This window comes from Pogona vitticeps, chromosome 3 (genome assembly GCF_051106095.1).
Source record: "Pogona vitticeps strain Pit_001003342236 chromosome 3, PviZW2.1, whole genome shotgun sequence".
NCBI classification, from domain to species: domain Eukaryota; kingdom Metazoa; phylum Chordata; class Lepidosauria; order Squamata; family Agamidae; genus Pogona; species Pogona vitticeps.
In genome coordinates, this window is record NC_135785.1 from 83177256 (window position 1) to 83190204 (window position 12949).

General features: G+C 40.9%; 2 protein-coding genes across 10 annotated transcripts in view; one reads left to right on the plus strand and one right to left on the minus strand.

Moving 5' to 3' along the window:
- The window catches only part of PLCE1 (phospholipase C epsilon 1), a 201661-nt gene that overhangs the window by 171227 nt on the left and 17485 nt on the right, over positions 1 to 12949 (plus strand). For all 9 annotated transcript variants that reach the window (XM_072995309.2, XM_072995312.2, XM_072995313.2 and 6 more), the window contains 3 exons: positions 6432 to 6595; positions 7406 to 7667; positions 12127 to 12245. In XM_072995309.2, the coding sequence (XP_072851410.2) occupies positions 6432 to 6595; positions 7406 to 7667; positions 12127 to 12245 (545 nt within the window). The remainder of the gene's footprint in view (positions 1 to 6431; positions 6596 to 7405; positions 7668 to 12126; positions 12246 to 12949) is intronic.
- The window catches only part of NOC3L (NOC3 like DNA replication regulator), a 52412-nt gene continuing 46981 nt past the window's right edge, over positions 7519 to 12949 (minus strand). Inside the window, exon 21 of the mRNA XM_078391330.1 lies at positions 7519 to 7657. Within this exon, the coding sequence (XP_078247456.1) occupies positions 7619 to 7657 (39 nt within the window). The 3' untranslated portion in view covers positions 7519 to 7618. The remainder of the gene's footprint in view (positions 7658 to 12949) is intronic.

The following is a 12949-nucleotide window of genomic DNA, read 5'->3' on the forward strand; positions in this document are numbered from 1 at the left end:
CAAAGCAATGGAGAAGGCTCTTTCTGAAACCTCAAAACAATGCCCATCGACCACACCATCCCACTCTGACACTCCATCTATTTCGTCTAAGATTTCAGAAATCCATAAATTGAAGCACTCAATACCAAAATCCTCGATATCGACGCCCTCCACTAAATGTCAAGTGTCCACCAAAGCCTCTTCAGTCCCAGAACCTTCTCTGCCTAAAAGACCTAAACAGCATAAATCTAAAGCTGCAGTCATATCTCAGCAGCCTCAACAAACTGCCGAATCAATCTCTGTTGGTTCGCCTTCTGACGATGACGGAATCCCCTCTCAACCCTGCTCCCAATCACCGGAATGGGATGACAGAGTCGATCGATTAACATCTTCTCCTCCCAGTCCTCAACACTCTGTTCCTGCGAGTAACCCTTCCATAGTTGCTTCACCTGACAAGGTCGATTCCGGACAACAACTAGAGACTATACTTTATTCAATATCTGATCCTCCACCATGACTGCCTCAGAGACATCAGCCCCAACAGTCCCTGGAGCCGTCTATCTCATCACGCGTGGCTCAGACCCACATTCAGCACTCACATCAGGTTGCCATTTGCCCCAACCAGTACTCAGTCAGACAAACCGCAACTGCCAGTCAGCCAGTTGCTCTATCCAGCTCGGCCATACCTTCTCATGGCGGGCCTCGATCTCGACAGCCATCAGTGTCAAAACGGCCATATCACCATGACTCACATGGACTCCAACCTGCTTCCTCTTGTTGTTCTTAAGTCGTGTCCGATTCTTCGTGACCCCATGGACCAGAGCATGCCAGGCCCTCCTGTCTTCCACTGCCTCCCAGAGTTGGGTCAAAGTCATGTTGGTAGCTTCAATGATACTGTCCAGCCATCTCGTCCTCTGTCGTCCCCTTTTCCTCTTGCCTTCACACTTTCCCAACATCAGGGTCTTTTCCAGGGAGCCTTCTCTTCTCATGAGATGGCCAAAGTATTGGAGCCTCAGCTTCAGGATCTGTCCTTCCAGTGAGCACTCAGGGTTGATTTCCTTTAGAATGGATAGGTTTGTTCTCCTTGCAGTCCAGGGGATTCTCAAGAGTCTCCCCCAGCATTCTTTATGGTCCAGCTCCCTACCTGGCACCTAAAAGATCCAGGATGGTCAAGCAATTTTCTTCTACATGTAAGGCTTTTGTAGAAAGCTTCCCGATATTTTCCTGCTAATCCAGATGAGGGAAATCATTTTCTAGCTTGGCATCTCCAACGTCTATATATTCCACTGCTTTACCAGCTCGTCAGCAACCTCTGTTTTGATACCACCGAGACACAGGCTCTTAAATCGATGATCCTCAGTATCCATCCTGGTTCATGGACACTCATTCTGTCCCTCAGTCAATGCAAGATTTCTGTCACCCAATAGAACCAAGCCATCGAATTCAACATCACTATGACCCCAAGTTAAACACCAACATGCAACCATATCAAATGACATCCATTTATTTATTGAGCTTATATGCCGCCCATTTAGACTTAGTCTACTCTGGATGGCTCACAAAATGCAGAATAAAACAATATCAAATAACAATTTACAGCATTTACACAGAACAAAGTAGATAAAGATAGAGAAAAAGAGGAAGTTACATAGTGCCCGGAGTGAAGACTTGTCTGTAGAACCAGGTCTTGAGTTGGTTTTTGAAAATGCCCAGCGAAAATCCTCGACACCAACAAATGTCCATGGACATGCCACCTCCATCGACATTGAGCCAAAAACATCAATACTATGACACTCAGCCTATTGACACCTAAGTCAATCGACAACCTGTCGACTCCCAATGCAATCCCGATTATTCCGATCACAACAAAGGGTTTTTCTCTTACTATCTCGCCATGTCCAAAAAGGACGGAGGTCTTCGTCTTATCTTAGACCTGTGAGAGTTAAACAAATACATCATTACCACAAAATTCCATATGGTTACCCTTGAATCAGTTCTTACTTTACTCCGTAAAAACAACTGGTTCACCGTCATAGATCTCAAATTTCCATATTTCCATACATCTTTCACACAGAAGATTCCTTCAATTTCAACTAGGATCACAAGCCTACCAATTCAAAAGGCTTCCTTTTGGCCTTGCAACAGCTCCAAGAGTATTCACCAAGTGCACGGCACCGGTAGCTGCTTACGTCAGGTTGCAAAAAATTCTCATATTTCCATATATTGACAACTGGCTCCTCGTTGCTCATTCCCATCACAAGGCCCAATGAGACATGCACTTCACCCTTATCCTCCTTCGCTATCTCAGTCTTGCTGACAAAGAACATAAATCAAATTTGAAATCTACAAAGATTGTTCACTATATAGGTGCATGCATAGATTCCACACAAGCTCACGCCTTTCTTCCTCCACACAAGAGAGAAAATCTCATCGCATTACTTCAAGTCTTCACCCCTCGTGCTAAGGTACCCGCCTTGACTGTGCAACGTGTACTAGGCACCATGACCTCTATGATTTCAGTAGTGCAACACGTACGTCTCAAGATGAGATCTCTTCAGTTGTGGTCTCTTGCCCTCTTCGACCCACTCACAGACCCTCCTCACACTCTTTTAGTGAATTAGAGCTGTTGGCGGTTATAAAAGCTTGCAAAGCTTTCAGAAATCTGCTCCCTGGTAAGATGGCACAAATTGCCACCGACAACACCACGGCGATGTACTGTATTCTGAAACAAGGTGGCACCCACTCTCCAAGTCTCCTCTGTTTATCGGTCAACCTCTGGGAGTGGTGCCTAGCACATCATATCTGCCTCATGGCTTTACACATTGCCGGCCAAGGCAACTTGGCCAATCTACTCAGCTGCGCAAACTCTCAAGCTCATGAATGGGAGTTAGATCAATCAGTTTTTCTTCGCCTATGCAAATGATGGGGCAAATCAATTCTCGACCTCTTCGCCCCCCCATGTGAATCAGAAATGCAAACGATACTGCTCCCGAGCCGGCATTGGCAAACATTCCCAAGGAGATGCATTTGTCGGCCAATGGCCCAAGATCCTCACTTACCTTTTGCTGCCATTCCCAATTCTCCATAAGGTCATGGTTTGCCTACAACAAGACAAACCTGATGCCATCGTTATAGCCCCTTGGTGGCCAGAGACAACCCTGGTTTCCAGTCCTTCTCTCATCAGACATTTACCACCTCCCTCACCTGCCTGCCCCACCTCCTCACGGAGAACAACACCCAAGTACTCCACCCAGACTTACCTGTTCTGTATCTGGCAGCGTGGAGGAGTCTGCCTTACTAATGAATGTCCTCCGTCAATCAAAGAAGCCCTCCACTAGAAAGGCTTACCTGTATAAACTGAACAGATTCAAATCTTTCACTGAAGCTTCTTCTTTGCTTTCTATCAACCCATCACTTGCTGCTGTCCTACGTTTTTTGCTTCATCTCAAGTCTCTTCTTTGAGAGTTTACCTCTCTGCCATAGTTTTCCTATCAGCTCCCTAACTCTCCAGCAGCTGATTTGTTCAAGCATCCAACATTGAAATATTTTCTTAAAGGTCTATCTCATATCTATCCAGATACCCGACCGCCTTCACTAACGCTAGTACTGCAACAACTTACTAAAGCTCTTTTTGAGCCTTTAGCTTCAACTGATTTACAGCTACTTACTTTTAAAACAGTTTTCCTCGTCGCCATTACTTCAGCTCCATGAGCTAGTGATTTAGCAGCCTTACGTCACAACTATCCTTATTTACAGTTTTTTTCAGACAAAGTCAAACTATCCATGGATATTTCTTTCCTCCCCAAAGTCATATCTCAATTCCGTCTCTCTCAGCTATTTATCCTGCCTTCCTTCTTCCTGTCACCGTTCACAACTCAAGAAAGAATCCTCCGTACTTTAGACGTTAGGCGAGCCCTTGCCTTTTACGTCCAATGCACCCAACCTTTCAGGTGTTCTCCTTGATTTTTCATAAATCACCAACCACCTACTAAAGGTTGCCAGGTGACATCTCAAACTGTATCCAGATGGGTCGCTTCAACCATTCACCTCGCGTATCAGCTGGTCCTGAAGGTGATTCGCCCTCACTCCACCAGAGCAGTGGTGACTTCTACGGCATTCTTACGCGGTGTACCTCTTCCAGACACCTGTGCCTCTGCCACCTGGGCAGAGCCGTCCACTTTCATCTGGCATTATAGACTTGATCTCCAGCAGAAGCCTGATGTGGCCTTTGGATGTACTGTTTTAGCCTCTACCTTGGTGTGACACCCTGCCTCCAGGTAAGACAGCTTTTTAGTCAACCAGGGTGTGATTCACAGAGGCCACGAAGAACGACAGGTTACTCACCTATAATTGTAGTTCTTCGAGTGGACCTCTGTGATTCACACATCCCGCCCGTCCTGCCCGCTGTCACACCATTCTGCTTAATGTAGCGGCAGTTGACACAACTGAAAGGGGAGCCTTGGTGACAAGGTACTTATACAAGTTGGGGGGGGGGCTTTATTCTAATGTGTTTTTTGCTACCACAGAAGCTTTAGAACTTTCCAATGAGGCTCCACACTGGTACGGATCACCCCAGGGTGTGAATCACAGAGGTCCACTTGAAGAACTACAATTACAGGTGGGTAACCTGTCGTTCTGGTTGCTGCACCTCAAAAAAGACATAATAGACCTGGAAAAAGAGCAACTAAAATAATGACTGGGCAGGGGCACCTCCCTTATGAGAAAAGGCTACAGTATTTTGAGCTCTTTAGTCTAGAGACAAGGTGCCTGAGGGGGGAAGTGATCGAGACATATAAAATTATGCAGGGGATGAATAAAGTGGATAGACTAGAGGAAAGCTCTTTTCCCTTTCACGCAATACCAGAACCAGGGGTCATCCACTCTAATTGAGTGTTGGGAGAGTGAGAAAAGACATTTCTTTACTCAGTGTGTTGTTAGTCTGTGGAACTGCTTGTCACAGGATGTGGTGATGGCAGCTGGTCTAGATGCCTTTAAAAGGGGATTGGACAGATTCCTGGAGAAAAGTCCATTGCAGGTTACAAGCCATGATGGGGATGAAGGTACTTCAAATTGCCAGATGCAGGGGAGACAGGTATCTAGTTGTCTTGTGTGCTCCCAGAGGCATCTGGTGCTCTGTGAGATACAAGAAGCTGGACTAGATGGGCTCTTGGCCTGATCCAGCAGGGCTGTTCTGATGTTCTTATGTTAACAGCAAACAAAAGATTATGCAGTAGGGGAAAAAAGAGTTTTTACACATATTCACTTTTATATTGTGGATCAAGCAAGGAAAAGCTTAGTAAAGTGTTGATAGTGTTTGAAGTAGCACTTAGCTACACACTCTACCTCACTGCACAGTTCAGAGTTGTGGGAAGCCTAGTTTATACCAGATCCTGGGCACATGTACTGATGCAGAAGTAAATACTTCCTGCCCTCCCCCATCATATATTTCAGTCATGTTTAAATATTGTAAAGACAACTGCTGTATAATAACAGTTTCCATGTTGTATTTGAGATTATGTTTCTAAATCTCCTAGCACTGAAGGAATTAGAATAGACATTGAGCAGATGCTCTGCTTGTGTGTGGTAGCAATTTCAAATCTGAGCATCTCCAATTTAAAAATTTCAAGTTAGCAGATGCTAGGAAAGGCATAGCTGTGAAACTCTGGATGGCCACTGCCAAAGTATACTAAACTAGTCTAGATGAACCAATGACCATAATAATTTAGGGAATTTCATATTTTGAGATGTTCCAGCTATTGCTGTTTGATCATGAATTTGCCTTGAATGACTTGCTTCTATTCAATTGCACACATGGCTGGCAAATTCTGCCCTTCTGTTTCTTTATGATAGAGTCCATAAGCCATTTAAAATTAGCATGCCTTGCTTTAATCTGATTGGGTCGGAAACAAAATAAACTTAAATGCAGATGTGCTGTCTTAAAGTAGTTAGTTGGATTGACTGTTTCTGTCTCTTACACAAGGTGTTTTCATCTAAACGTATTGCAAGTATTTCTGCAATAAATACAACTGTATTGGGACTCTTGATACATTTTTATTGGTTGAAATCTTGTTGCTTAGCATAGTACTGTAAGTCACAACTAGTTTGAGTCCATTGAATCAGTGGGGATTTGATGAGTCAACTCTAAATTCTAATCTAATTGCTACTTACTACACTAGCAACATGATTTCAGCCATAGTTTTCTGTCCTTTAAAGCTAAAATAATTATTGGATTTATGAAAACATGAAGGAATGTTAGAACTGAACTAAAAGGTTCTGTTACTTCCAACCTGTCACAGGTTAATCTGTTTCATTTGCAATTTTACAGATACCTTTGGCTATTGGACAAAATTGAAATGAAATAGCTTTTTTTAAAAAAAAAAGTCGTATTTTGAATGTACTGTCTTCCTTTCAAATCATAGCAATTTTAACATTTAGAATGCTTTCTTTTGTAGATCTTCCCCTGCATCTGAATGCAGCAATGTTTGAATCAAATGGTGGCTGTGGGTATGTTCTAAAACCACCTGTTTTATGGAATAAGAACTGCCCAATGTATCAACATTTTTGTCCTTTAGAACGAGATTTAGACAATATGGAACCAGCTATTTATTCCCTTATGGTAAGCGAAATCTTTTAATCTTTATAGACCAAATGTAGCATATTTGGGTGACCCAAAGAATTGGGTGGCTCCATATCGTGGAATATCCCACCAAGTCCCTGAGGTACATGAGATTAGTTAGTTTGTTTTTTTAATCCATGTTTCTTCCATCATGAGTCTTAGGGCAACACTTAATTTCCATGAATACTAGCTTCCATGAATACTTCCTTACTCATGGAGATATTCCTGGGCCAGAATCTTGTACCTGTAGATGTCTTGTCTATTTTCTAGTTGTCTCCATTGTGTTGCTTTTCCCCTCTAATAAACTACCTTATTGTCTTTTATAATGAAAGGTTTATAAGTAATTGTAATCAATTAAGAAGTATTGACACAAAATACAGTTTACTTTAAACTAGGGTGAATTATCCTTGATAAGAAGATTACAACAAGTAACATATAGAAGCATGGAGGGGAGAGGGAGAGAGAATTATTTGTTATTTCAACTTCTGCCTTCATTAATTAAGGGCAGCACATGTATGAAAACAGATTACAATCCCAAATCTATTGAATTGGAAGCTTGGGTGTTGGTGGACATCTGGCTTCCAAAGGTACTGAGCTTTTTCAGTTGGGTGCTTGCCCAGAAGCAGCTGCTGTTTTACATCAGAACAAAGAAGTAGCAAATTATAAGATTGCTGTTTCTGTGCAGCTCATGTGTAGATGAGCTATTTACTCGTTACTGGGATACTGCTGAAACCATCTTTTGGAAGCACAAGCTTGAGAATGTATAAAAAGCACTCTGTTATTGCCTTGCACATTTATTTGGTATTTCAGATTGTTTCTGGACAGAATGTTTGTCCTAGCAACAGCACAGGAAGCCCGTGCATTGAAGTGGATGTGCTTGGGATGCCTCTGGATAGCTGCCACTTCCGCACTAAGCCCATTCATCGCAATACTCTCAATCCCATGTGGAATGAACAGTTCCTCTTCCGGATTCACTTTGAAGATCTCGTATTCCTTCGCTTTGCTGTTGTTGAAAATAATTCTTCAGCGGTGATGGCCCAAAGAATCATTCCACTGAAGGCTCTAAAAAGAGGTAAAATAAAAGATCTTTTCAGGTGCTGAGTACTGTATTTTTCCGTGTATAAGACACCACCATGTATAAGATGCCCCCCACTTTTCTAATCCAAAATTAAGAAATCTAAGTGAGGCTTAGCAAGTGTAGGGGGAAAGGGATAAAAGTGCTGCAGAATCGCTTTGATCCCTGCTTTCTCGTCCACTTGTGTTTGTTCTCTCCTCAGCTTACTTCCGTGTATAAGACGACCCTCAATTTTTAGTCTAAAGATTTTAGACAAAAGTATAGTCTTATACATTGAAAAATACAGTATTTAGGGTCTAAGTACACACAAGACAGGAAGCATAGCCACTTCTGACTTTATTTTCTTCCCCTCCCCCCCAGTCATGGCTATACATAAGGCGGATGTGAAAGAGTTGCAACCCCCCATCCCATTAATGTAGCTAAACTTGCAAAAATAATTTCTCATAAGTTCTTTTTATGGTGGTTGTAACAAGAGAGGCAACATAGGTTGTTTTTGTGTTTCCACAGGATAAAACTGCTGGGCTGTTTGGCTGTTTGACAGCATTCACTTGATGTTGCTATATGAGTGAAATGACATCACCATTACTTGCAAAGCCCACAGGGAGTTTGCGATCTTAACACAGTCCTTGATTACATAGGGAGCCATACTGGTTTGTATGGCAGGTAGTTCTTTGCAATTTTCATCACTCTGAACATGTTTTCCAGTTTTTGCAGAGGCTTATACTTGACTTGGAACCTAAACATATTGCAATGGACTGTTGATATGCTTTAATGTTCTAGTTCATTGGATGTATTGGTTCTATTACTTAGTTCAAAGGTTTTGTAGCATACTTTACAACAATATTTGCATTTGCTTCCAGCAAATAGTAATATCCATAGAACAAACTTGGCATATTTGATATCCAGCCATTATGTATTAAAATCTGCCCTCTTAAATGCAATTTTCAAGATGTGGTTTCATATACAGCCTTACACAGAAGCACCTCACAGACACCAACATATAGTAGAACTGATTATCTGGCAAGCAGGAACTTTTCAAAGCTGAGATAAGTTTTCAGAATGTATAATGAGTAGATCAGCAGCAGGGAAGGAGGAGAGTTTAACTGCTTTCAGATCATTTCTGTAATCTAAGAGAAACACAACCATAATCTGCAACCTTTATGAATGGTAGGGGTCAGGGAAGAGGATGGAAGAGATGATTCTTTGTAAACTCCAGCAGGAACAAACAATCCTATTTGCAAATTTCACTTTGCATGATGTTCTGAAAGTGCTTAATTGCTGGTGAAATCCAAGAGATGCAAAAGTCATTTGCAAATCATTTCTGGTGTAGCAGGAAACAAAAGCTCCATTTCTTATATAAGCATGACCCCAACAGATGTTTATCTTTCTTTATAAAGTAAATGCAATACTTGCAAGTAAAGATGAAAATAGTTAAATTTTGGAGGATGTATGATCCTCTAAACCAGTGTTTCCCAAAGGAGGGATGGGACTCCCAAGACGGTCCCAAAGCAATCTCTGAGGGGTCGCAGGTCACCTTGTACATGCTGAAAGGTAAAGGTTCCCCTTGACAAATTGTCCGGTCGTGTCCAACTCTAGGGGGCAGTGCTCATCCCCGTTTCCAAACCATAGAGCCAGCGTTTTGTCCGTAGACAATTTCTGTGGTTGCATGGCCAGTGCAGCTAGACACGGAACGCTGTTACTGTAGCTGAATTACAAATGTGAAAAAATAAATGACAGTTTGTAAACATGAGAGAGGTCAGAGAGTGTATTAGAAGAAATAGAAAATGGTGACCAACTTTTTAATTCAAATATCTGCAAATTGTTGGCAATCCTAGCTACTCTGTCAGCTTTAATTGTAATGCTTGAGAGAACGTTTTCCACATTGAAGAGTTGAAGTCATGTCTTTGGAGTTCCACAGGAGATGCTTGACTGACTCTCCTAAGCGTTCATCAGACTGTTAAACCCAAAACTCATGATGTCATTTCTCACTTTGGAGCAAGAAGGGAAAAAAACTCAATCTAATTATATATTTTTTCAAGTAATAACTGAAATTATTTTACATTATTCAATAATATTGTAATAAGTCTCAATTAAAAATAGGGTTATAGATGATAGAGCTGATTTAATAAACAAGTTTTCATACACAGTGAGCATATAAAGTTTGGTAACCTCAGATTTTTCAAAGTTAAACCCCTTCCATTTTTTATTTATATATATGGCCATGTGAGGGTCGTAATCTTCATATGCTGTGCATTTTCCTGCCCTGTTCTAATTTTCCTTGTGGTTCAAAAACTGAACACAGGTGTGTCAAACTACACATTTCTCCTGTCAGACCTTTCATTGCATTATACATAGATTTTGAAAAAGAGATACCAGAACAATCAATACTGAAGGCTCATATTATAATTTGGAGAGGTATGCTTGTGTTGTGTGAGCTTGTTAAACTTTGTTGGAAATGTTTTTTAAATCTTTACATCTCAGAATAAGAGGCCAGGGGCATATGCTGGGATAAGCCCCAACCTATATGTAGTGTTGATACTGTTAACAAAAAAAGTGTTGCAGGAAGTACACAGTGTCTATGGACAGACTTCTTTGTTTCTTCTTTTGTAGTACATTGTCTGTGTATTTCAGAACATGCCAAACTGAGTTAGTGTATAATGAAATATCAGCTGGCAAGTGAGTTCCAAAATATCATAAGCTGCCACTTGTCATCTCTCACTGGACATTTGCAATATTGAAATGTCTTTAGCATAACTGAGCATCTATAGCAGAGGTAGCAAAGCTGAGGGTTATTTTTCAGATTTCCAACAATCAGAGAATCACACTTCAAGGAGGATGCATGTGACCCAAAAGGCTGCTTTAAATATTTAATTTCATTATTATTGTTATATTCCATTTCTTATTTCTCATCATTGCAGGTATATGGGGGAAGGCTAAGGTATCAAGACTAAAAATTAGGAGACAAGGGTGTGGCCTATCCATCCATTCTTTTACATCTACTATTTTTGCATTTTGTCAAATAACCTGACTTTTTTCTTTATCTGTTGGTCTGGTCCTTGGCATCTGTCCTTTCACTGCTCTTGGAGTTAGGCATCAATTATAATACTCCTTTTTTCCCTTCTTGATTGGACATTATATTTGTGGGGTTTTTTGTTTATTTCGTTTAAAACCATTTTTTTCCTATTCAGTTTTCAATTCTTTCAACATACTTTGCAAGTTATCAGAGTTATTTACGATAGCTACTGCATCATTAGCATATTGAAGGTGACTGACTTGCTTCCCGTTGATATTTATCCCTTTGTGTTTCCCCTAATCAAGATTTTGGAAAATTTCATCTAATTATAAACATTTTGAAACTCACTGGATCTCCTTTTCTCACCCCTTGTTTAGCTGGTATTTCTCTTGTGTGTTCATAATAAACAAACAGCCTCCTGCAATCCACAATCCAGCTACTAACCATGCTGGCGGGTGGACTATGGTAGTTGTAGTCCAAAAAGGCAACATTTCCCAAGGACTAGGGATCAGCAAAATTTTTTTACAGTGTTCTTCAGTGTGACTCAAGAAGCTACAGCTCAAAACAAAACAGCACGACCTTGGCTCCCATAGCGCTTTGCTGGTTCCCAGCAGTGTATCCTCTATGAAATTGTTTAAAGCAAATGAGCCATTGGGTCCAGCAAAATCTTTCTTTACACTGGGCATTGCAGAGTTTGAGCAGGTGAGGAGGAAAATTGGAAAGCCCAGGAAAATACCCTGGTCAGTTCTTGGAGTGTCAGGGTGTAAAGTCCAAAGATCATTGGCCTGAGGTCTCTCACTGATGCAACAAGCTTTGAGCATCTGTCTTGAGACATTATTTTAATATCAGCTGGACACTGTGGGACTTTATCGGGGGTTTTTTGGGGGGTGGGGTGGAACGTTGCTTCTCTCACCTCCTCAAGCATAGCAGTGCTCAACATGGAGAAAAATCTGCTGGACTTAAAAGCTTGCCTGTTTTAATACTCGACTACCGTTTCCCCCCAAAGAATAAGACCTAACCTGAAAACAAGCCCTAGTATGATTTTTCAGGATGCTCGTAATATAAGCCCCACTCTGAAAATAAGCCCCAGTTAAGTTAAACCCCACCATCCACCCTTGTGCAGCTACCAGAAGAAGGTGACATGACTGTAAAATAAAACATCCCCTGAAAATAAGCCCTAATGCTTTTTTTTTTTTGGAGGAAAAATTAATATAAAGCCCTGTCTTATTTTGGGGAAAACATGGTAGTCCAATAAAGGAACTACTCAGTCTTGTGTTTTTGGATTTTGTACAAGGAATGTATGACTTTTCAAATTTTATATGAAATGACAGTGTTTTTATGTTTCAGGCAGAATAGACAACCACCTCATTAAATCTTAGCTTTTAGCAGTGCAAATAACCAAATAATCCCTTTAACTGGCTTCCAATTATATATGTCTTTAAGGCTACAGACATCTCCAGCTACGAAACCTTCACAATGAAGCACTAGAAATCTCAAGTTTATTCATTAACAGTCGAAGAATGGAAGAAAATCCTCCTGGAAATGCTGTGCCAGCTTCTTTGGTAATTTCATTTGAAACGGATTTATCAGTAGGCTTCTGGTCAAAAATTTAGCAGTTCCGTCTAACTAAATACCAGCATCTTAATCTGTGAAAGATGACTGTCCCATTCGGAAAAATTATTTTCAAATGCTACCAGATAACTTGTTCTTTTTGTCCTAACCAATATTAGGGTGTCGGTCATTCCAGCTATAGAGGATTCTGTTCAAAAGATGGAATGTTCTAAGAAATAAAATGCTGCAGTATCAGACAAACTTTTTATTGAAATAATGCCTTTGTAAAGTTTTGGATGACTTTGGATAATTATATACTGGTTCAACTAAAAAGTGCAAATGGTGTCAGAATAAAGTTTTATGTAAGCATAGTGAGGGTGTCATTTGGATACACCAGTTCAAACTCCTGTGATAAATTATATTGTCATGGTTTGTATAAATGTACATAATTTCAACACTATAGATAGAAGCTGAGCTGCCGTGTTTCTGACCTACGGTTTAACTTCTGTTGTGACTTAGAGCAGCAGCTTGATTTATACAGTTGTAATAGTTAGGGGGTTTTTTGGCCAATTATTATTTCTTCTCTTTGTGAAAGAAGGGGGAAAATGTTGTGTACAGCACTGGTTTGTTGACAGTCATGGAGCTTCTGCCGCCACCACCCTGCCCAAGCAATATTTTTCAGAGGGCAAAATCCTGTCCATGTGGGTGTGATGTC